At 36.1% G+C, this 24,760-nt stretch overlaps 1 protein-coding gene and 1 long non-coding RNA gene across 17 annotated transcripts in view; one reads left to right on the top strand and one right to left on the bottom strand.

Moving 5' to 3' along the window:
* The window catches only part of Usp15 (ubiquitin specific peptidase 15), a 161,527-nt gene that overhangs the window by 96,818 nt on the left and 39,949 nt on the right, over positions 1 to 24,760 (top strand). For 6 of the 16 annotated variants that reach the window (XR_010052935.1, XR_010052936.1, XM_063262953.1 and 3 more), the window contains 4 exons: positions 286 to 412; positions 3,002 to 3,147; positions 7,953 to 8,014; positions 18,574 to 18,660. Coding sequence is in view for 11 of the 16 variants with exons in the window: in XM_063262953.1 (XP_063119023.1) it covers positions 286 to 412; positions 3,002 to 3,147; positions 7,953 to 8,014; positions 18,574 to 18,660 (422 nt within the window). In the remaining 5 variants the exon portion in view is untranslated. 16 annotated transcript variants of the gene reach the window in all.
* Positions 17,905 to 24,349, bottom strand: LOC134479704 (uncharacterized). Its single transcript, XR_010053343.1, has 2 exons — positions 24,199 to 24,349; positions 17,905 to 18,228 (listed from the first exon to the last, which is right to left on the bottom strand). It is a non-coding gene; the product is annotated as an uncharacterized LOC134479704 (long non-coding RNA).

The raw sequence follows: 24,760 nt of genomic DNA, 5'->3' as shown, positions 1-24,760 counted from the left end.
CATGTCTGTATCTTTATTCAGAGTTTACATGAGTTGGATAGAGTAGACTTGTGTATAATCATTTTCATTAAACTGGAGTAAATTTATTGTTTATGGTATACCAAAATATTAACAGATCAGTAGAATGCCTTTCAAAACTGTTAATGTTTTAAATTATGATTATACTTGCTAATTATATTTTGTTGGCTCTCTATAGTTTTTTCTAAAGCCTTGTTACAGGTATGTGTTACTGTGAGAATGCAATGTATTGATAGACTCCACACTAATTGGTTTTCTTTCTTTAAGGTGGTAGAACAGGGCATGTTTGTAAAGCACTGCAAAGTGGAAGTCTACCTCACAGAACTGAAGCTCTGCGAGAATGGGAACATGAACAATGTTGTAACTCGGAGATTTAGCAAAGCTGACACAATAGGTAATGGAGGCTCCTGTCCCAGACCACTGCCTTAGATGTTCACCCGGGAACTCCTGGTTGGACTCTAAACCACTGCCTTACCTGTGACTCCTGCTTGTAGACTACTGGGCTGCTCACCGCTTGGGGGTTTATTCATAAACGGAAGTAGCTCAGCTTCCTGGGCCATGCAGCTTCCAGTGGGCCAGCTTGTTTTTCACTGTGTTTATTTAATGAATTTAATGTTTGTGCCAGTTTTAATCTAAGAAACCACATATATTTTAAAATTAGCATTTGAAAGAAAGGTGTGCCATGTTTATAGCGACAAAATATAAACTTAAGTAGACCTTTAAACGAACCATATTTAAACAAACCTGGTCAAGTATGGAGAAGGGAAAGCCAGTTGGTATTTCCTTCATTACAGGTCAGTAGCTGAGGCTGCAGGCTTGATGTTACTGTAGCATATTGAGGGTTTGTTCATGAACAACTCAGCTCTCAGTGGACCTACTTCTCTGTAGCCATAAAAAATATAAATATACAAATACTGACAATGAATTTAACACATTAAATTTTTTAATTACACATGTTAATTATATATGCTAGTAAGTTTAACTGAAATGTTCATATATGTATGTGATATAATTAGATTTTATTTGCCCCCATTAGCCTGTCTTCTCTTATTACCTTTATAATGCACAGTGTTAACAAAGAAGAGCACATTTATCTTCTTTATAAAGTATTTATTAAAAAGATAATAATAAAAGTGATCTTGTTGGAAATATAAGCCAATAAGAGACTGTATTCACAGTTATAAGAAGAAATACTGTAAGGCAACTGGACCAGTTTAGCAAAGTAGTAATAGTAAGTCATCATGTAGGGTGTGTGACCGTCCGGGCACAGGTTCTTGGCCAGCTGAACAGTGCCCAGCATGGTTTTGTCTGAGGAGTGAGCCTTAATTCCAATCACACAGTTATGGGTACCTGTAATCATAACATCTCTTGCAATTTATAAATCTTTATTGTAACAAAAATGTTATAGAAAAATCTGAATCCATCAGAAACTTTTGTTTAGGTGATTATTTTACTGACAAACTCCAGAAATCAACTGATTTTAATTTCTACATTGAAAACAACCATTAGGAAGTTTTTACTTGACATACTAAATAAAAATTTACAGAGGATAAATGTAATTTATGCAGAATATCTGTTTATCAGGAAGCTTGATGTGACACAGATTTTAATCCAAATTTAATTATACTAATACTTTTTAAGGGTACAGACATTGAATATATGTCACAAAATTGTAAATGTACTAAATTTTTGTATAACTTGAAATTTCTTATTCTGTTAAGTAGATGTTTTTCACATTGCTTGGAATTAGAATAATAAGTAAAACATGGAGATATATATACTTACCATTGTGGTCTTTTAAAAATGTGATTGAAACTGATTTTTTAAAAGCTTTACTAAATTGTCTACCTAAAATTAGAAAATTAAATCTCCATTTTCATGTTGCTACTAAATGAATAAAATACTCTGCTTTCAGCTTGTACTGCCCATATAATTTATAGTTAAAAAAAAAAAAAAAACAACAACAACAAAAGCAACAAAAAACTATTTAAAATAGTTTGGCATCTTAGGGCTTGTCTTTGATGTTTTACTTCTAAATTGTTGTTTTGGCACCGAGCATGTCCAGTAGAAGATAAAATTCAACATTTGAGGCCAAGTGCTAAGAACATAATTTTGTTCAAAGGCTTCCTAAAAGTTCTTTGTTAGTAAAGATTAATAATAGTTTATCTAATTTTCTGGCTTAAAGTATTTTACTAGTGTTCTACCCAGCATAGGAATCTTAGTTATCATAAAGTCAGACTTTGTCCCCTGCTGAGAAGTCTTCTATTCTATGTTCTTCCCTGCATCATTAACTAACTGCCTGGTCTTGCAGTTGCTCAGGTAAAAACCTCGGAGCACTGGGCCAGCGACATGGCTCGGCAGGGAATGTTGTACTCGCAGCCACACTGAAGCTTACTGTGTGTTCTGCCCACAATACCCATGCATGCTCATGCCGCCTCACACGCAAGTAAAGAAACGCACTAGATAAGTGTAACAGTTGTCTTCCTGTTTAAGAAGAATCTTTAAGGAAAAAAATGTGATATTTGGATGTGTTTTTACCACCCACACATAGTCTCAGAGTGTAAAGGGTATGTTTCATGTGAGATATTCTTAAATTGATTGCATATGAATACAAATCTTTTCCATTGCTGGTATCTCCTTACCATACTTTAGTTTCTAACTCCTACATAGTCTTAGAAACACATTGATTTTATATTGTGTTAAAAGTTTATTCTGTGGAACAAATTACATTTTAGTGTTAGACAATTTTAATTTTTAACTTTTACAATCTTAAATTTCTCAAATAATCATGTTGGTATTAAAATTATCATTGTCTCCCTTAACAGACACAGCATTTTGAATTCTTATTTATCTGGTTTTTTGCTATTTTATCCTTATTTTAATAAATTTATAATGCTTAGTCTGGTAAGAATTGAGCTCTCTGTAGCTAATAAACTATTTTTAAATTAACCGTATTTACATATCTTCCCTTCTTAAATTTCAGACACAATTGAAAAGGAAATAAGAAAGATCTTCAATATTCCAGATGAAAAGGAGGCCAGACTGTGGAACAAGTATATGAGTAACACATTTGAGCCACTGAATAAGCCAGACAGCACCATCCAGGATGCCGGCCTATACCAAGGACAGGTATTTGTTAGCAATCATTTCTTTGTAAGATGTATTGTGCTTTATGTGTATGTTTGAGTACCTGCGTGTATTTCGATACCACATACATTCCTGGTGCCCGTGGAGACCAGAAGAAGGCGTTGGAGTCCTTAGGACTGGAGTCACCGGTACTTGTAAGCCAACTGGGTGCTGGGAACTGAACTTAAGTCCTCTGCAAGAACAGCAAATATTCCTAAAGGCTAAGCTATCTCTCCAGACCAAGACTGATGTTTATTTTAAATGCAGCTTTTGCAATAAAAGACTTTGTGAGTGTTGTGTAATGTATGGTGAGTTCTGTCTCATGCTGCTTCTTTTTAACTCATCTCTAGCCTCCTTGATCAATAACAGTGATTTCTAACTTTCTTCTTGCACTTGGAAACACTCTATTTCTTAAGAATGTTTTCAGTCACAAAAGCTAATATTGTAAAAGCAGACTTTCTATAAAGGATCAAAAAGTGGTTTTGTCTCTACTGGCGTTACATAAGAAGGCCACTGTGACTATCCCATATATATTAACAGTGTAAATGCAGCTAGACACGGTGCGTACACCTGCATTACAGTAACTCAACAGAGCTGTGGGCTAAATGAACCTTAGTATGCCCATCCCTTATGGGTCTACCAGCTCTCAATTCCATCTTCCCTTCTGATGTAATTCAAAGAATTCAATATATTGAGAAGATAGGGTGTTTAATTACAGTGAGGAACTGATCCTACCTTGTAGCTTTCTCTTTCTTTCTGTCCCTGTCCCAGCACAACACATCTCGCTACCTCTACTTTCTTACATATTTACAAAGTCCTCCTTTACCAGAATTCATTATTAAATGCAAATCTAGTTATTTGGCTTTCATAAATATTTTTTGAGTCCTTAAAGGTTATGAAGTCCAGAGCTCTTAGCCAGCATGCAGGTCCTGGGTGAGCCTCTCGTCTGGTTGTCCATCTTTAGATTATTCTTGTCTTTTGATTACTGTAGGATTCCTACAGTATGCTTTTAAATGCATTACCCATCTGCCTGATGTACTAGTCTTCCCATTTCCCTGCATCTGTCCAGTAAAATGTTCTAACAGTTCAAATGTTCATAGTATCCATCTCATCCCATTATGTATGCATCAGATCACATTAATTTACCCTTCAGATTCCAACCCAGGGATCATAGCGCCTCTTCAGCTGTCCCTCTTTTTCTCAATACCCACTGATCCTTAAAGAATTTCTCCCCTATATACTTAGGCTCTAAGCTTCATGTTTTGATTAGTTTGTTTTTTTTAGCAGCTAGTACCTAATAGAGTGACTGGTGATTCCGCGTGTAGATGGCTTTCTTTTGCCAGCTTATTTGAAAATTATTATTAATATCAATAATGTGATAGAGTTATAAAAAAAACTAAGATAAATTAATTGTTAGTAAATGCCTGCTATATGTCAAGTATTATACTAGGCTAGCAAAGACAATCCTTTTGGGAGCTAAGGAGCTAGTCCAGTGTGCCAAGTGCTTGTATGCAAGCATAGGGACCTGAGTTTGATCCCCAGCACTGGAGTGATGGAGACAGGCAAATCCCAGGTCTCCTTGTGTAATTGGCAAGCCCAGGTTCCAGTGAGACCCTACCTCACAAGACAAGGTGAATCATACTGAAGAATAATAGGTGAATCTCTATTGAAGAATGATGCCTTCCATGGCCCTCTGGCCACACAGCATGTGCACACATACAAGCACACCTGAATGCAGACAATTAAAATTTTTTAAAGAATAAAAGAAATGGTGCTGTTAGCCATCTACCTCCCTCCAGAATTTCAGAAACTTCAAAGCAATGATTTTCAAACTCATTTTAACCATTATAGTTTTAAGCGTAACTACAAATTCAGTACACGCAGTAGGAAAGTTGCCTGATTAACAATCAAATAAGACCTAGTTAGTCTCCTCACAGATAATGAGTTCCCTCCATCCCCACCAGACACAAATCCTACTCTGCTTACCATCTGTTGGTACTTGAAGTAAGAGCACTATTTGAAATGATGTAGAGTTAATTCATTCAGTGTTTTAGTAGCCTTATCTAATGGATGTTATTTTCCCCAGATTCGATGTTGTTGATAGATATATATTTGTCAGTCTGAAGATTAGACTTAATGAGAGAATTAAGTTAGTTTAATGAGATTAAATATTTGTGATGATTTCTGTTCATTTGTGAGGAGGTATGATTCAAAGAATATACACTAAATTTTTCAAAATAAAAATATTGTGTATGTAATGTGAATACAGAGACTAGAGAAGAATATCAGTGTCATTTTCTTTTTGTTTACCTTATCTCTTGCCAGCACTCCTCGCTGAACTGGTAGCTGGGTGCTTTGAGTTCCCAAAATGTACTTTTCTCATCCCAGTACCCAGCTCCTAGTGCTGGGATTCTAGGCAAATACAGTCCTGCCCAGTCTTATTATGTGCATGCTGAGCATTTGAAATCAGAGCATGCCACACTCCTATTCACCGAGCTGTCTCCTTAACCCTCATTTGATCCTGCCCACTCCACTCTTACTGTAAGGTAAAGCACCTTAGAAAGTAAGAGAGAATAGGATTCAAGACATGGCTCAGTGCTTACAGAGGGACCTGAGCTTGGTTCTCAGGACCCACATTGGTGACTCACAACCATCTGTAACTCCAGGTTCAAAGGATTCCAAGCCTCTTTGGGCCTCTTCAGGTTCCTGAACTTGTGCACATGCCAGTACATATACATAAAAATGTACATTACTTAAAAATAAACAGGTAAAAGAAAGGAAGAGAGAGATTATTGAAGTTTGCCTGTTCATATTGATTGATTTTTTTCCCTGTCTCCCTTTAAATATTGGATTTTTCAAAACTTTAACAATAAGCAAAACTTAACTCAAAAAACTAATACATTTGTGGGCTGGAGAGATGGCTCAGCAGTTAAGAGCACCGACTGCTCTTCCAGAGGTCATGAGTTCAATTCCCAGCAACCACATGGTGGCTCACAACCATCTGTAAAGAGATCTGATGCCCCCTTCTGGTGTATCTGGAGACAGCTACAGTGTACTTATATATAATAAATAAAACTAATACATTTATATAAAGGAGTGAATTTTATTATTTCTTGTGGCTTATTAATACTGTCTATGACTTTAAAATATGGAATATTGAAATGTTGCTAAACAGTACTAAATGTTAACTGGGAGTTTTTAGTAGCTGAAATTCTTTGTTTTATACCTGATTTAACTCCTTCAAATGATCATAATATTTATGTATATACAGATATAGTTGATAATGTATCACTGTACTTGCAAGTTTTAGTAAAGAAAATCTTAAGCTGTGAATCACTCAATAAATTCTATTTAATAAGTCTTTTAAATAATATACTTCCACACTGAGATGATATTTAGAAAATTGAGATTGTGCATAACTGGTAGGCAAAGAAAAGAATATAGAGAGGTGAGGGTGCCAGCTACTTAATGTACTTAGAAAGCTACGCACGCAGCAGAAAGTTTTTTTGAGTGTGAAATGAGCTCTTTTAACAAGTTACATGAGTGTTTGGATGAATATGTCAATATCACTTACACTTCACACTTCATGCTTTACCCATTATATTTTATCCGTTGCATTTTATGTGACTAGGGTCAAAAAGCCAATTTATAAAAGGTTTGGAAGCACACAGTCCACCAAAGAATATCACTGTAGTAGGTATAGTACTTTGTAATTGTAAATATAAGAAAAAGTTAATGAAACTAAATATATAGGATATATTCAAGTTTATAGTTAACTATATTTCAGTTCATGTTTATTGTCTTGCATTATAGTTTTACCATGAAAATTTAGATTTTTAGTTTCTCGCTAGTAGTATATCAAACTTCTTTAAGTATTTTTAATTTTTTTCTTCCTTACATAGACTCATCCTTAATAGGAACTACAAGGAGGCTGCTTTGTTAATCTAAACATAAAGGGAAAGAGCTGGGGACGTTTTAAAGTAGCTTTGTCTTGGCATGGATTCTGTATTACTAAGATGATTTTTGTCTACCTGACACATGCTGCAGCAAGGAATTTGAGTATTCATAATTTTATTATGAGATTCTTCTAAATGTGCCTGTCAGTTATGTACTAGAAATTTCATAATGTAAGGCTGGCAAGATGGCTCAGTGGGTAAAGACACTTGCTGCCAAGTCTTACTCTTTGAGGTCCATGCACATTACTGGAGGGAGAGAAATGACTCCTGCAAATTGTCCTCTCATCTCCATGTGTTGTGTACACCAAGGCACAGGTACGCCCATATATCATGGGTACCTACACACATTGGAGCTCATACACACTACAAATAAATGCATAGATGCATAGATGTAATAAAAACATTTCTAAAGAGGTTTCAGAATTCATATAAATAATAAAAGATGAATACTAACTTCAAATCCCAAAATAAATTAGAAGTAATGTATGGTTTGGAATTATTTTTGCCACAGTTTCTCAGTATTTGCATAATAATAATGAAATCATCATATAGCCACTGATAGGTCATTTGTTAATTGTGCAGTCTATGTTACAAGTTCAAATAAATCTTAAAAGTATACACCTTAAACTGAAACAATGTATATTCTGTTATTTGGCTTATACTTTCTTAAAGTTATAGAACCAGTGATATTTTCCCCTTTTTTCTTCTTCACTATCAATGCTGACTTATTTTAGACCATTTTGTCTTGTGTCCTTTAATAATTGGTTACTATAGTCCTTATCCACTTGTCTCCTGAAGCTGTTCTGCCTTCATAGCTGTGGAAAAACACCCTTTGTTGTGTCATGTTTGCAGGTGTTAGTGATAGAACAAAAAAATGAAGACGGAACGTGGCCCAGGGGTCCCTCTGCTCCTAAGTAAGTGCTCCTCCTCCTCCTTGTGGTCTATTGCATGATGCTGCGTCTCCTTCAGATGCCGAAGTCCACAGTGTAGCAAAGCTGACTGAATTGCAAGAACACATGTGTTCTTCATCTTTCCTAGTTCACTCTTGGAGACATCTCCTAAGTTTATACTTACACTTTGATTGATGTGTTACAGATTTCAAGCCTTCAACGTCAAATCACTTTTAGAATAAGTCACAGTGTAAATAAATGTTGCATTGTCTAATATAGTCAGATCCTTAAGCAGTTTATGTTTTCTTGATTTTTTTTGTGATTTATATCTGTTTTTTAAATGCTTCTTTATGAAAGGCAGTCTGGGGGCGAGAGTAGTATTTTTATTATACAAATGTTTTAGAGTTTAAGTGAATAAGTAGAGATAGTATCTGGAATACTGAGTGCTTTGAATGGTAAACAGAGTTGAAAATGTTTTCAAAATGATAAGATTTACATTATGAAAAACAATCCTATTTATATTTCAATACATAAACTTCAGATCTCTGAGAAGTAATCCATGTGTCTATAGTTGTACTATTTCTGTAGTGTAAAGAGAGCATCTACATTCACACTGAGGTTCCTTCAGTGCTAAGGAAGATGAACGAGATCTATGGACAGCTTCATAGCCATTCAACCTTCCCTTCTGCTAGATAACTAACTGGAGGGTCGTTTAATTATCTACAACCCTGAATTTCAGATTCTCTGGTAAGGGATTGTAGATCTGAATTTTGAAAAACTTTAATGACTTGTAATTAAATTAGTAATTTATTACGTGCTGACATAGCAAATCTATAAAACAGAACAGCCTTGCTACTTGACTGCAAGTTTTCTTCTAAAGGAAATGCACCTTCAGGAAGAGGTTTTATCTTTTTTATATTAGGTAAAGTTTTGTTGTTATTGTTTAAATTTCTTGTGAGTTGGTTCTTAAATATATTAATTTCTTAGAGGTGTATATTGAACCCTGCTTAGTTGAACATAATACATGGATAAAATTTCGAATAAAAGTAGAAATTTTAATAGGAAGAATTAAAAGCCTGTGAGTTGAATCATAGATATCTTAACAAGTAGAAATTTGGAAATTATAGACTTTTATAAATATTCATTTTAGTGCTTAATCAAAATCGTAATTGTTTTTCTCACTTATGTTTATATTGTTATATTTTTACTGAATCTTGAAACAATTTTAAATAATAAAATTTGCTTATGCTCCGATATGAGCAGTAAAGTTTGGAAACCTTTTCTGTATAAAATTACTGCGTTCTCCTGACTGTCTTCTCTACCATTCCCTCTTGTTACAAGAGACTGCCTATGCTGACCTTGAACTCAGGAGCTCACGGAATTCTTTTGTGTCAGCTTCCAAATTAGGTGGGGTTACTAGCCATAGACAGCATTCAGTCCAGATCAGTTTTTCATAATCATTACATCTCTTCACATAACCAGAGTATTTGTAGTTTGTCAGAGTAGAAAACAATTTCTCAATACCTAATACACCATACTCATGTAATAAATCCTGGTGAATGATGATGTAATAATGAAGAGGCATGGAAGTAAGTACACTTAGAGTGTTTTTAAGTTCAGTAAGTAAGGATGCTAACAAAACTTTAAGTATTGCTTAATGGAAACCATAATACTACACTAATGTATTATATTGTCAAATGACAGTGTCAGAATATAAAATGTTTAATATTTGCACTTGTGTACAAAAGGAATCTTAGAAAGCTAACAATAAAAGAAAATTCTCCTAGCTTAAGAAATCTTATGTAACCAAAATCAGTAATAGTAAACAGTGTATTTCCTTGTGAAATACGGACACATTTCAATTAAGACAAAAGATAAATAAACTTACTATTCACACACACCGTGGAAGAACCCTGTAACACTAATGACCAAATATCTAGATGGGAAGAGCACATCAAATGGTCACTCAGTGTCAGGTGACCATCAAATAGTTGACCAAATGCCAAATGATCAGCCCTGAAAAACATACATGCAAGGTAACATGAGATGTTTGTGTGTGTGTGTGTGTGTGTGTGTGTGTGTGTGTGTATATATATATATATATATATGTATATATGTATATATATATATAATTAATGACGGATGAAGCTATGAATCTGAAGGAAAACTGGGAGGGGTATATAACAAGGATTGAAGGGGAAAGAGAAGGAAGAATGTTGTAATGATAAGATAATTCAAAGAAAAATAAATAAATTGTCTAGATCTACAACCTACTGAGAGCTGTAGAAACTGACAGGCTGGCATATTATAAATCAGTAGGCCTTGTCTGTGCCTGGGCCAGCGATCTGTTCTTGGTAGGATAACTGATCAAGATGTTCAGTTTCATGGATCATCTGATGTACAGCTCTGCCGATGTGGCAAGCAAGCACCCTTAGCATTGTTATCAGAAAGCTGTACTGTATTACAGCAATGTTTTATTTATATGTAAGCAAAAGGCTTGAATTTATAGACTAATACCAAACCATGTAGAAAATAAACCAACAAAACTGTAAGTAAAGATGCAAAAATTTATCTAGTAGATAACAGAATTAGTACAAAACTAAGTAAAAGACCTCTAATGTTACACTACTCAAAATATAGGGGATGGGGAGGAACCATAAAACAGGCAAATGGCCTAGAACAAATGAGAGAGCTCAGGGCAGTCTGGTTGTTTAAAACATCAGAGGATTATTCTCTCTGGAGTATAATGGGGTTTTGTTTTGTTTTGTAGTTTTGTTTGCTTGGTGTTTGGAGGCATGTCACAGGGTTTCTACTAGTCTGATAAAACACCACCGTGACCTAAAGCAACTTGAGGAGGAACTCAGGAAGCAGAAGGCAGAAACTGGAGAGATGCTGTTCTCTGACGCTCCAGGCTTGCTCAGCCTTCTCGCTTAGGCTATCTTTGACCACCTGCTCTTGGATGGCACCAACCCTTGTCATCAGGGGCTACCCACATCAATCCTGAATCAAGAAAATGGAATACAGTTTGCCTGTAGGCAGGTTTTACAAGACCCGTTTTGATCATTATTGAAATTGTTAGCATTTATGTTAAACCATTAATTTTAAGTGGCACTTGAAGAAATGTTAAATATTATAAATATTAAAGAGAAAACATCATTTTGCTTAAAACAGCTAAAAGATGCATTTAAGTTATGAAAAGAAACCCAAAATCTGTTAGAAATCTAAAAATATAAGAACCCCTCAAAAGTGATTTAAATTTTCACGTTAAATAGCAACATACAATTTGATGTTTTGATATATATATATATATATATATATATATATATATATATATATGCAATAAATTTAAAATATCCCATGTTTATTGGTTGCTTTAGAACTTGGAGTATAATCCATGTGTGAGTGTACATTTTCTTATACTTCCCAAAAATGCCTTTTGCAGTTTTACCTTTAAAAGTTTCCTCCTAATTTTCTGTTGTGTTTATTGTGTCTTCTTTTCAATGACCTTAGCATTAGAGAACAAGCTAGTGTAAGTGCATGGATGGTTAAACTGTGTCAAATAGGAAACTGTAAGGTAAGATAATTGTGGAAGGCCTGACATTCCTAAAAGGAAGAGAAAACTACATCAGTATAACCAACAAGAGAAAAACGGAAAGCACTTTATTCCTGAGTTCTGACTTCTAGGATGCAAGCTCATTTTGACTATATTTGCTATTCTAATTTATTCTCTATTGTCTAAGTTAGGTATAACTATTTTAAAATGCTTTAAATTATTACAATTATATAGCAAAGTAGGTTAGATTGTTTTTCTGAACTAGTAAAAATTCTTGTTTGTGAAAATAACATCAGAATTCATTCATTTTTATTAATTACTAAAAAAAAAAATCCTGACAAAAATGTGAGAAGGTATTTAGTGGGAAGAAGTTGAAAACCGTGATGGTTCTGTGTCTCTTGGACAAATAAACATCAGAGTTCATCAGTAAAGTATTGTGTGACTGAAAGATAAACGGTGCCAACAATTGTTTTATGTTGTGAGTGATTTGCTGCATGTTTATATATGTGTCACATGGGTTCATGCGGAGGTCAGAAGAGGGCATTGGATCCCCTTGGGACAGAAGTTACACGTGTTGTGAGCCCTCATGTAGATGTTAAACAATCTGTAAGACTGAGTGCTCTCAGCTGCTGAGCCTGCCTTCCATGACAGTAGTTGTTAACGTTGCATTGTCTCTCTGTTCCTTACGGTGTTCTGATGACAGAATGCTGACGCAATAGCAGAAACTGTAGAGCATAAACTTAACCCAGTATTGTAGCATCTTATATCATTGTGCTATGAAAGAAGAAACACTGTAGGTGATGCAGTTGGTACAGTCGCTCATCACGTTCTCGCTTGGCTACATAATAGGCATGCAGATGACTGGTAACGGTCCTGTGCTTCTATGCCACTGTATAAAGTGCTTCTGTGGACATGTAAGAGAAGAAGCCACATTGTGTAACCAGAAGGATAAAAAGAACTGGTACATAGAAGTCACTGGGTTAAGGGTCAGCACAAAAAGTGCCCATTTCCTTTAACAGTCACACTGTACTGAGACGGAGCAAGTTGACAAGTTGTGTTCTCTTTTGAAGTAAGAATGTCAGCTTAGTATTGAATTGCATTCATTAATTGAAACGCCATGTTGGGCAGAAAATTCAGATTCTACAGGTATGGTACTGTTGAGGTTTAATTTCCTCTTAAATTGGCATCTGACCTTTCTGACTTTTAAAGAGATAAATACAATGTCTTATATTGCATGTAACCTACACTGGCCAAAATTAGTTTACTGCTAGATAAATGGATTGATATCCAGACAGTCACAATGTAGTATTCCAAACATTTCCTTTGTTCTCTGTAGAAAACCACTGGAACAGGGACAGGGTAGTTTTTAAATTAATCATAGTGAGAGCCAAGTGCCACTGGTCATCCTCAGAAGATTGGCTAACTTATAAATAACATGGCATTAGTTCTAAAGTTTAGCTAGAAAGGGCTATGTGAAATATGGTTTAGCAGTCTAAATCAATGCATGAGCTATGGTCACTTATCAATAATGCTTTACTAGCAAACTTCAACTTTATCTGTAGCCAATCTCTCCTTTTTGGTCTAATTTCCTTGATCTTTAAGGATAACCTTTACCTGTTTTTGTATCAGAACATCCTAGACTTTTCTTTGCTCTTCTCTTACTAATTCATCCTTCCTGTACATACAGTGCCTGACATACTATCCATATAGGAGCCCCACTTTATCTTTGTTTCTTCTCTAATGCCATTTGCTTATGAATATAAATAAAAATCTACCACATTGGGAAACAAACCTTCAATTTCTCCCAACTACCTTTTGGGCTCTCTCCTTTGGTGGACTTCCATCACCCCTTGCCTGTCTTGAAGACATCTAGCTGTTGCCAAAGCTGTCCTTAACTACTATTCACAATTTAATAAAATCCTTGTTTCTCTTGGGGAGGGATCATTCACACTGAGTCTGAGAGACTGTCCCTGCCTCCACAGAGTCTATGCAGCAGCTATCCTTACACCTCTTACATGTGTTAGTAATCCTCAGATTTATATAAAGTTCTTCTTTCATTCATAGTAGGCACTCAGAGATAAGAGGTGGTTCATGCTAAACCTTTCTCGTAAGACAAGCTAATACTGTTCTTAGTATTAGGACTTCTAACATCAACTTGTTTTTCCTGATAGGCAGGACACTGCATCTATTTGAACCAGATAATTTGTTCTCTGTTTTGCATGCCTAAATATATACATTCCCTCATCGATGGATGTAATGAGGCACCATTCAGAGATCCTGATTTCTTAGTCACACTCTCTTACTAAAGAGCCCATCGCCTAGGTACCTGCATGTGGTGACTGCTGTTGTCTCCTGTTGTTTCCAACCACCCACAGAACTCTTATGTGGGTTTTATGACTTTATCATAATTAAAGTTAAGTGTAAAATATTTATGAATAGCAATATTGAACAGTTTTATTTTAACCTCAGAACATATTCATAAATTTAACTATTTTAAAATGAAGGTACTTTGAGAGTAGCATTAAAGCACTTTGGCATAACTTTTTATTTGTATTCTTTTTATATAGTAATTCTGATCAGACTTTCCCTCCTCTGATCCCTGATTCTCCTCCCCACTTCGCCCACACTCAGTGCCTGCTGCCTTCCTGCCTTTATAAAACGAGCAAACAGGCAGAAGAAAGAAAAGTGAACAAGAACCACCATAAAACACTTATATTGGAAATCATAATATGCAAGCAAAAGATTAATAAGACAAAAAAAGTCAAAACAACAATATGAGGCAAAAAGTTACACAAATACCATTATGTTCACCTTGTGTTGGACATCTACTACTGGGCATGGCACCCACCCTGAGGGAGGCATCCTTAATACTCTGTGAGAATATTCAGTTAAGTGTCAGACAGCTAAGCTCTCAGATGGGTGTGTAGTTTGCTGTGACACACTGTCTGCATGGAGAGTTCACATGGACGTGCAGTTAGAAAAGAAAAGCACTTTGCAGATAATCAACACAGGACACAGGACACTGGATACAGGACACAGGACACTGGACACAGGACACTGGACACAGGACACTGGACACAGGACACAGGCGGCATACACCTCACAAGACTCATCGCAGTATGGGAATCTGACGGGTAATGACTTGTAGTCTGACACTAAGATCTGTACTTGGCTATACTATTAGTCATTTCAAAAAATACTCTCTAAGTTATACAGGCCTTCAGAGCACTGGTGTTTATAGTACAACTTTCTTGTAAGCTCACATTTTAAAGAATTGGTTTTATGGGAAAAGTCTGAAATTAACATTATAAATGGAAAGTTTGTCACTACTAGTTAATATTTTCATTCATTTTCCTTGGAGTATAAGCTGCTGCCGCATATTTTTGAGAGAATGTCCTATAGGCACACTTGTCTGAGCAACCACAGGCTGTCATTGATGAGAAGGAGATGGGTGAGACCTAGTGACTAGTTCACACTTGGGTTCACACTGTCTGTCAGCTTCAGCATGTAGCACATTTGCTTTATGCAGGCTTCCGCCATGCCAGACAGTATGTAAAGGAAGTTTTGTAGGCTGGAGAGAGGGCTCAGTAGTCGAGAGTACATACTGTTCTTCCAGAGGACCTGAGTTTGGTTCCCAGCACCCACTGCAGGCACCCCTCAGTTGATTAGGAGTCCACTTTCAAGGGATCTGACACTTCTGGCTTCTGCTACTACAGGGAACTGCACTCAAGTGCACACCCCCACACATCCAAACCTACACCTCAGTAAAAGTCCTTTTGAGGTGGTTTCTTTTCTTCTTCTTCTTCTTCTTCTTCTTCTTCTTCTTCTTCTTCTTCTTCTTCTTCTTCTCCTTCTCCTTCTCCTTCTCCTTCTCCTTCTCCTTCTCCTTCTCCTTCTCCTTCTCCTTCTCCTTCTCCTTCTCCTTCTCCTTCTCCTCCTTCTCCTTCTTCTTCTTCTTCTTCTTCTTCTTCTTCTTCTTCTTCTTCTTCTTCTTCTTCTTCTTCTTCTTCTTCTTCTTCTTCTTCTTCTTTGGTATTTTCAATGAGGTTAAGGAAGATAAACTTGTCAAACAGTGTTTTTCTTTTTAACATACTGACGTTATTTTTACAGGAGAGTTTCCATAGGTTTACAAGATCAAATCTACCAAGCCTTCAGTCTGTTCCCATGGCCCTGAGACATCTCTCTTTTCATAGTACCAGTCCTATTGCTTGTGCATTGGATATCATCCCCTTTCCCACTCAAGATTGTCCCACCCATTCCCATCTTCCAGACCTTTTCTCACTGCATGCCACATGTGTATTATGAAGTGTTCTTAGGAGCCAAGACTTAAGAGTAGTAAAGACCGCAGTTAGGGTACTATGTTTTAATTCATCCACGTGTGCCAGGAGTTTGACTTAATATTGACCTTGATATCAATCCAGAAAAAGCTATCAAATAGCATTCCAGTGTCTCACCTCAGACACCACGAAAGTGTCTTGGTTCTTCATCCCGCTTCCATGCACACTGCTCTGAGACTGCCTTCTAGACACAAGTCTATTGTCCTCGCTCCCTCCACTTTCGTAATTCCACCCTCTATTGAATCCCCCTTTGTCGTCTGGATAGTTTCCTGATCTATACTCTGTTCATCACCTATTTCTCTCCCCTAGTAAATGATCTTATTAGGATGTAAGTCTGATTACATTGATGAGCCTCATTAAAATCTCTAATGTTCCAACAGTTGGATGAAACTTTGATTCCTTCATAGGACATAAAAGGCTCCTTATAGTCCCTATCTTAGTTCCTCCTCCTCTTACTACCATATACCTATTTCAGCCAGGGACAGGTTACTGTTAATTCTTTAAACACAATTGTTTCTACAGCCCCACACATTTACATACGCTGTTTTTTCCTACTTTGAATACTTCTAATTTCTAAAAGTTGTTAAAGTACTTAGTGTTTTACATCTATTTTGCTTACATCCCCCCCTCCCCCTCCCCCCTCCTTCTCCTCCTCCTCCTCCTCCTTCATCTTTATTAACTTGGGTATTTCTTATTTACATTTCGATTGTTATTCCCCTTCCCGGGGGCCAACATCCCCCTAACCCCTCCTCCTCCCCTTCTCTATGGGTGTTCCCCTCCCCATCCTCCCCCCATTGCCGCCCTCCCCCCACCAGTCTAGTTCACTGGGGGTTCAGTCTTGGCAGGACCCAGGGCTTCCCCTTCCACTGGTGCTCTTACTAGGATATTCATTGCTACCTATGGGGTCAGAGTCCAGGGTCAGTCCATGTATAGTCTTTAGGTAGTGGCTTAGTCCCTGGAAGCTCTGGTTACTTGGCATTGTTGTTCATATGGGGTCTCGAGCCCCTTCGAGCTCTTCCAGTCCTTTCTCTGATTCCTATATTCTCAGACTCACTAAGAACAAAGCATATAGTAGTAATCTGATTAATGTTGTAAATTCAGCTACTCATCAGTAGTAAAGGCTCTGGACAGGCAGCAAATGTCTCCACTGGATTAAATGGAGCCCATCTTTATTTTCATAATTTTTACTCAAAGTAAAATGGAAGGGAATTCTGGAATGTAATACTGAATTGAGTTTTGAAAATTAATATATACAATTCATTGCTGCAACTCAAACTCTGATCCCATTAGATTTTTTTTCCCTTCTACTTAAAAATGTTTAAGAAGCGGCCAGTATGGTGGTGTGCACCTTCAGGCCCAGCCCTGGGGAGGGAGTCAGAGACAGGTGCTCTCTGAGATGGAGGCCAGCCAGGTCAAGGCTGCATACGGAAACCCTGTCTCAAAAAAGCAAACAAACAAAAGACTTTAGTTATCAAAGGCAAAGATATTTCTGTTTATTAATATTTGGGAAGTGGAAGTACCAGCTAAAATGTTAGCAGCATCAAAGCTTTAAAATGTTCTCTCAACCATATTTTCTCTTAAAACTATTTTCTATTTTAGCTTAGCACAGTAAAATATCATCCTTTTGGAAAGGCACCTAACATAATCCATCAATACGCAATTTTCAGCAAAAAGAATCTTCACAAAGAAAGGCAATTTTTACTAGTATTTTTTAAAACGTTTACACTTTAAAATTTTTTCTTCTATTTTAGAAATTTCATTGCCCACCATTTATTTCATGTAACATATGTGTTTCTATAAAGGCTAAATATAAATTTTGTAGATTATATTGTCCTGCCTGTTCAGCACCTGAAGAGAGGCGGAGATTCAAAGTCTGTCCATCACTTTTAGATTAGAACTTTTCGATTAAAGTTTAGAACTTCCGTGATTGAGTTAGCACTGCATTGTTCAGGCACCAGCTAGATTTTACATAGGAAATATAAATTGTTTACAGAACTCAAGGACAATTGAATCCATCAGGCAGCTTTATGCACTTTAATTATTTGTTTGTAATAGGTTTATTGATTTTCCTGTCTGCCTTTAAAGTACATTTACTATCTAAATGCCAGTCATGGTAGAGATTAACACCCCCAACCCAAAAAGATTCTGAATTAATGAAGTGAGTATCATAAAGTCCAATAGATATATGGTCTTCAGTTTTTCCAGAGACAGTTTTTTCCCACTTATTTCTTGGGATTCCGTTGGAAGTTCTCCTTTGCTCTTTCCAAGTGACATCAGGATTTATGAATCAGGTACATTCTCTGAAACTGCCTGTGTCAGCACTGTATGTAACTACAGCACCTTAGCACCTGCAGAGAAAGTAAATAGCCTCATCCCTTTAAATGCAGACACTGGTTGTAAAGTGCTAGGAACTCTACCCTGAGAAGTGATATATTGAGTTAGTAGATTTATAAGAATAGCAAGTTTTATAATTTCATAAATTTTATTTGAAAAAGTTCCCTTTATACCATTATATTTCAAATGAAAAATACATTGAAAATTAGAAACCAAACGATACTGTAATCAGTTTGACCACAAAAATCTGACTTCTAGTATTCATTTACTATAAACATTGTCATCTGTTTCTTTTCTTTATTTCATAATTTCATAATTTTTCATTTTTTATCTAATTTGACATTTTCATATTTTTAAAGGTCCCCAGGTGCATCCAATTTTTCAACTTTACCAAAGATCTCTCCTTCATCTCTATCAAATAATTATAACAACATCAACAACAGAAAGTAAGCACTGAATCTTAAAACCTCTTTGTTTAATTGGTTGGCAAAAAGATATCTTGTATCTAAATTTAGGGTAAAAGTCTTCGTTGAATCAAAATTTGCTTTCCTTTAAATTACTGATAGTTCTTTCAAGAGTCACTTCACAAGAAATAAAACACATTTTTAAAAACTACTTGACTTAATACAGAATAGTATAATAGTTGGCTGAAAAATAATAAAAAGAACTTTCAGAATTTTGTATTCTAAAATTTAGATTCTACCTTGACATTTTTATAGGCCGTTCTTAACCACTCAAGGGCAGATATAACTCGTTTGTCATCTCAGTCTGGTCAGCCACCCGTAATAAGGCATGTGTCAGTGAGTCTTACCTGGAAAGCAGAGGCCACGGGAAAAGCACTTTTTAAATACTAAGAAGGGTTTTTTTATGTTAAGTGATATTTAGAATTATGTAGTATGTGGAAATATGTGCTTTGCTTACTTGTATTTTAAAAAGTTGATAGTCACATGGTCCTTCCTGTATCATGTGACTTAGGTATGCTGAACTCAGGTTGCCAGGCAAGCTTGTGTGCTAAACAGTTGGCATGCTGAGCCATCTTACTGGGGAACTTCCCAGCCCAGGGTTGAGAACTCTGATGCACATAAGATCACCTGTCTGTATTAGTGGGTGTGATAGGTACCTGTGGTTATGTGTTACCTTTACACTCTATATGACTTAACTTGTTAGTGCACTTCTCAGATGGCATCATATTTATACATTTGAAAACACTAAAGCAGTTTATGAAGTATTCATAAATCAAGCAGTAATTCCATTTACCATCTTAACTTCCCTGTTAAAATTCTTATGTCTTGTAGGAACTTGGTAAAGTGCTTCTGACATGTCTGGGTTTTAAGTAGATGATAATAGCTAAGATGATTTTAAAGGGAAAAATAATGAAAAGGGTTAGTTCTATGACATACTAAAAAATAAGTGTAAACAGCACAGTTTACCAAAGAGTACACTTCCAGGTCAGTGCATCGGCAACCCAGATCACCCTTAGATGGAAAGTAATGTTAGCATTGCAGAGTCTTCTGCATGGTTTCTCTGTAGAACTTTTAATCCAAGATTAATCAAGCATATAAAAGGAGGTAAAGAAATAAAAAAAAACTCATTTTGTTTTTCACGGATAAACATCACATTTGTAAAGGTAAGAAATTATCTGAAGCAGAAAACTAAATGATATAAGTGGGTAATAGAAGGAATTGAGTGTAAGTATTTTACATTGTCAAGCTTCCCACTAATTAGTTTTGTAAACTAAAACCATAAAAAATTAAACAGAAACATCTGTCCCTAGGCTTTCTCTAAGTGGCTGGAATATTAACACACCTTTTCAGTGATATTTCCCAATTCAAACAGTCTTTAAACATAACTTCATTTCATAACTCATAAAAAATTATGCAATATATACTAGCATTGCACTGTCACATAATAAGGAGACATGGGCACTGTGAATGTTCAGATCCTGTATTGAGTTCTCTTCCATGTAAACATTCATACCAGCACAAAAGACTGAGAGTTTTAATTCATCAAAATTACTTTTTGTTGGGGATAAAATTTTGTTTATACTAATTGCAGATGGCTCCCACATTTACTATAAAGTAAGTCAATTACAGGTGTACTATGCCCTTACACTCATCTCAACAGGACATAGTGGTATTCACTAGTAGACACTATTTTGACTAGCGTTATTGTGCTGGTGTGTGTGTCTCTTGTTTTTCTGTTTTAGTCTTATTTTTCCCGTTCATAAAATAAAAATATCCTAATGCACTCTAGTCTCAGACACTCTGAAACAGGAACTCCTGAGGGGAGCTGGAGGTTATTTTAGGGGCTTGTAACAGAAGCTGCCTCCTGAGACGTTCCTCTGTGATCATTTGTAAGCTTGAAAGAAAGTTGGATGCATGACTTACCTTTCTGAGGAATGAACAGAATTGTAGGTAGGTAGGTGTGTGTGTGTGTGTGTGTGTGTGTGTGTGTGTGTGTGTGTGTGTGTGTGTGTGTGTGTGGTAATTTGAATTAATATACTTAGTGACTGTTTTACATAAGGCTGTCTTTTGATTTTCACTTGACGTGAAGAAGAAGTAGGCAGAGACTTCAGATAGAAATGGTACAGTTTCAGTAAGAGTAGGTTGACAAGCACAGCTTTAAAACTTCCTGAGTGTCTACAGATTTAAATTGTTAGAATTTAAATGTTAGAATCTAAACTGCAGAATTATATAGTAAGAACAGTAAATAGATAGGATTGTATAAAACATTTACAAGTACAGAAATAACACTTGTTGGAAATAGGATTAAGAACGCTTGCAATTATTTAAGTTTTATAAAATTGAATAAACTCTGGAGTATAAAAATAAATAAAATAAAAAAAAGAATTGACACCTTTATATAAAAAAATTGTGAAGCGTCTGTTTTTAGAGTACACTTCATTTACCCTGTACAACAATGTTACCTCTTAGGTGATAAAATATTTTGCCTCAATTATAACTTATAAACATTTTTAAATCTGCCAATTTTCTAAAATATTAATGGTTTTATTACCTTGTTTTTCTATACTACTTTATTTGATATATTACTAACATTGTTACTCAAGGTATTTGAATGATATACTATCTAGATTTTAACACTCCGTATCAAAATAGGTGTTTTGTTAATTTTATTCAGTCTCCTTTGAAATGAAATGATGCCCTGTATGAGAATAAGTCATAGCAGTAATTGTAGATTTTACAGACATCTAGGACGTGCCATCTGTTTTTGTTAAATACCCTAGTTGAACACATTTTCATTAACTGCAGAGTAAGCTTGATCATATGTTTACAATGTCAAACAGCAATACTGATTGAAAATTAATCTGCAAGTTATATTAAAAAGTCAGATCTGATTCCATTTTCACATATTAAGGAGTTTACAATACAGAGTCAACACAGTATACTTTTTGTTTGTTTTGTATTTTTTGGGGGGGAGGGGTTGGCATTTGTTTATTTGTTTGCTTGATTTTGAGACAGGGTCTCTCTGTGTAGCCCTAGCTGTCCTGGAACTTGCTCTGTAGATCAAGCTAGCCTCAAACTCAGAGATCTTTCTGACTCTGCCTCCTGAATGCTGGAATCAGAGGCATGCGCCACCACTACTGCCCCCAACACAGTATACTTTTAAAACTCCTATTAATATTTCTGTAAATTTAATTTTTCAAAGTAGCATATGCTTCAGAAATGATGACTGGCTTCCAGTCACTAGCAAAACAGAGAGAGGTGTCTCTAGAGTGCAGGGACTTTCTCAGTTCCTGCATATTCTGTTGACTGGATAGACAGCTGTTAGCTTCTGTACTTTCTTTGCCAAGCATTAATGTGGCATATCCATCAGCAGAGGAGGTCACTAGTGAAGTGTTTGGAGTCCATTGGCTTCCACTATCATCTCTGAGCAGGTAGATTGTCATAGTCTCTGAGTAAGCCTTACACTAATGCCCATCATTTAACCAGAGCATAGACACTGCTTCAAAGAGTCAGAGTTTAAAACAGAGAGACAACTGCTTTGCTCAGACCGTTTTCCCATTTCTAATAAGTAAAAAGTCTAGCCCATCAAAATAGTCTGTTTTACTTTTAGCATAAGACTGTTATTATCATTCTAATGAATAAAAAATTTCCAACATCTGTGTTGCTGTAAGGAAAGAGTGAATGCGCGCGAACACACACACACACACACACACACACGCACACGCACACTTCTCAGATAAGCATGAAGATGTGCCGTAATTGGGGGAGGGTGTACACATGAGCACTCAGGAGTATGTAGTGAGCGGACTTTGCTCTTTTGCTGTAGCTACTTAAATTTCACATTTCACAGCCAGGGTGTATGTGCTTTCCCTTCTCTGTTATGTGTAGAGATGTGCAACAAATACTGGCCTTTTTAAAAACTATAGAAGAGCTTGATTTTAATTAAATTCTGGTGATACATTAAATTGCCAACATGTACCTGGCAAGCTTTTAGTTACTAGGACTATAAAACAGAAGTAATAAGGCTAGTAATTTTACAAAGAAGAAGAAACTTGAAGTCTGTGTGTCTGCTTTCTAATTAAGTTTGAAACAGCTGCAAGTCCTGAAATGTGAATTTGATTTATCAAGCTTGCATTTCTTTGGACCTTGATATTTTTATTTAATCTTTGAATAGATCCCTTTTAGGAAGACTGGGAGCTGATATTCATTCATTCATTCCTTTATTTAGAGGGCCCTGTATTTTTTAACTGAAAAAATATGCATGGTCTCATTAAAAAACTGTCTCAGAAGAATGTTTTTATTGGATTGTAATAGAGTGCAAGAGAAAAATTACAGGATAAACAAGCTGAAAAAAAATCTCAGTATCAGCTGGGAGTGTGGAAATGAGCAACGGGAAAGAGAAAGCTGTGCTTTTAGAGTTACAGATAAGTCTGCTGACTGCAGCAAAAGATATGAAAGTCCTTTACAGAAAGAGTGAGACCACCCTCTCTGCTAGGTCAAACATGCTTAGGAACTGGGATTGTATCAGGAGAGAGCCGGAGAGAGAGAAAGGTCAGGATCTCTGAGACAGGCTTAGCAATTAAGATGTGTAAGCAACTGCATCAAAGCAGGGGCTTCTAGAGTCTCTAAGTGCTGTCGCATTACGGAAGAGGACATTTTTAGTGTAGTCCCTCTTAGAAAAGGGAAGGACAGTGGTATGTTTTTGTGATCTTGTAACCTTTAGGGAAATTTAGAATATCGTGTCTCCTTTCTGAACCAAAGATAAAACTCTACTCTGTTGACTAAAACTCACTGACAAAAGATGGTTTAAAAGTAATTAAAGAAAAAATTAAATATGTAAAAGTAGCCAGGAGGAAGAAGCTTTCCTATAAAGTTCTTCAGCCAAGCTCTGACTGATGTTTCTAGTCCTGGAGACAGGAATTGAGATAATTTCCTTTCTTAAAATTAGTCTGTCATGGTGGACGTGCTCCAGTGTGTGATCACAGGAGTTAAAGGGTGTGTCCTTGATGACCTCCAGCTGCTGATTGTCTGACAAGCTGCCTACCACTTGTCTACTCTTGGGCTGTCCTGTTCTGACTTTTGTATTATCTGTTTGGTGTGGTGTGTGTATGTTCACTGAAACCTTTTTAGAATAAGCAGTAATGTAGTTCATGAAAACTGTTATAATACCCTAGTGAGAGTTTATTATTATAGAACAATAAAATGAAATATTTTATTTTGAAATGAGCTAACCATCAGAAGTAAATTATCACCAATCAGTATTACTACTGGTTTATTATATTTGTAAAATTGTATTTTATTTACATCATCATTTACTTTTAGCCCCTAACCTTGATTTGTGTTCAAGTTCATCCTAAGAAATAAAAGATCTTGAAAAGTCTGATATTTTTAAACTGCTCTAAAGAATTTCTTATAAATATTCTTATAAAACAGTCAGTCTCTAAAAAAATAATCACCTTTTCACAAAATTGTATGTAAAAATAAGATTTAACCTATTGACTTAATTCTTTCTGAACTTACTCTGCTTTGCTCATTTTAGATGACAGAGTGGTTTTAAACAGTTTTAGAGTTGATAAGGTAAAAGTGTGGTACAGCAGCAACTGGAAGAAAGAGTGTCCACTGGGCCTCCTTGCGCACGGTCCATGTCCGTTCGGTGTTCTGATCAGAGCTCTTCTCTGCGTTGCAGGGCTGGCTTTGCTAGTCTATCGTAGAAGCTACAAGTAGAACTTTCGGTGCATCTCAACAGTGATGTCATAGTGGCCTTGGGCTTCTCAGTGCTCATCTGTAACTAAAGCCCATCTCTTCCTGCCCCTGCAGTCCTCACCCTTACACTAGCAGACTAATTCAAAGGGGACATACATGAGATGATTTATTGCTGCGGCTGGTGTCTAAAATCTGAGTGTTTTAATTTTGATGGAGCAATGCAGAATAGAGCAAGCCATGATGCTGCTCCGATTAACCCAGGGTAGAATGTTATAATAGTGGGGTTTATTGAGTGACGTGCTATGATACAGTGTTCTGTTGCTTAGATAAAGAATGCCATAATTTGAAAATGCTATCTCAGAAAGTACTAGCTGAGTGA

This window comes from Rattus norvegicus, chromosome 7, assembly GCF_036323735.1.
Source record: "Rattus norvegicus strain BN/NHsdMcwi chromosome 7, GRCr8, whole genome shotgun sequence".
NCBI classification, from domain to species: Eukaryota; Metazoa; Chordata; class Mammalia; order Rodentia; family Muridae; genus Rattus; species Rattus norvegicus.
This window is presented reverse-complemented; position numbering and strand designations above follow the sequence as displayed.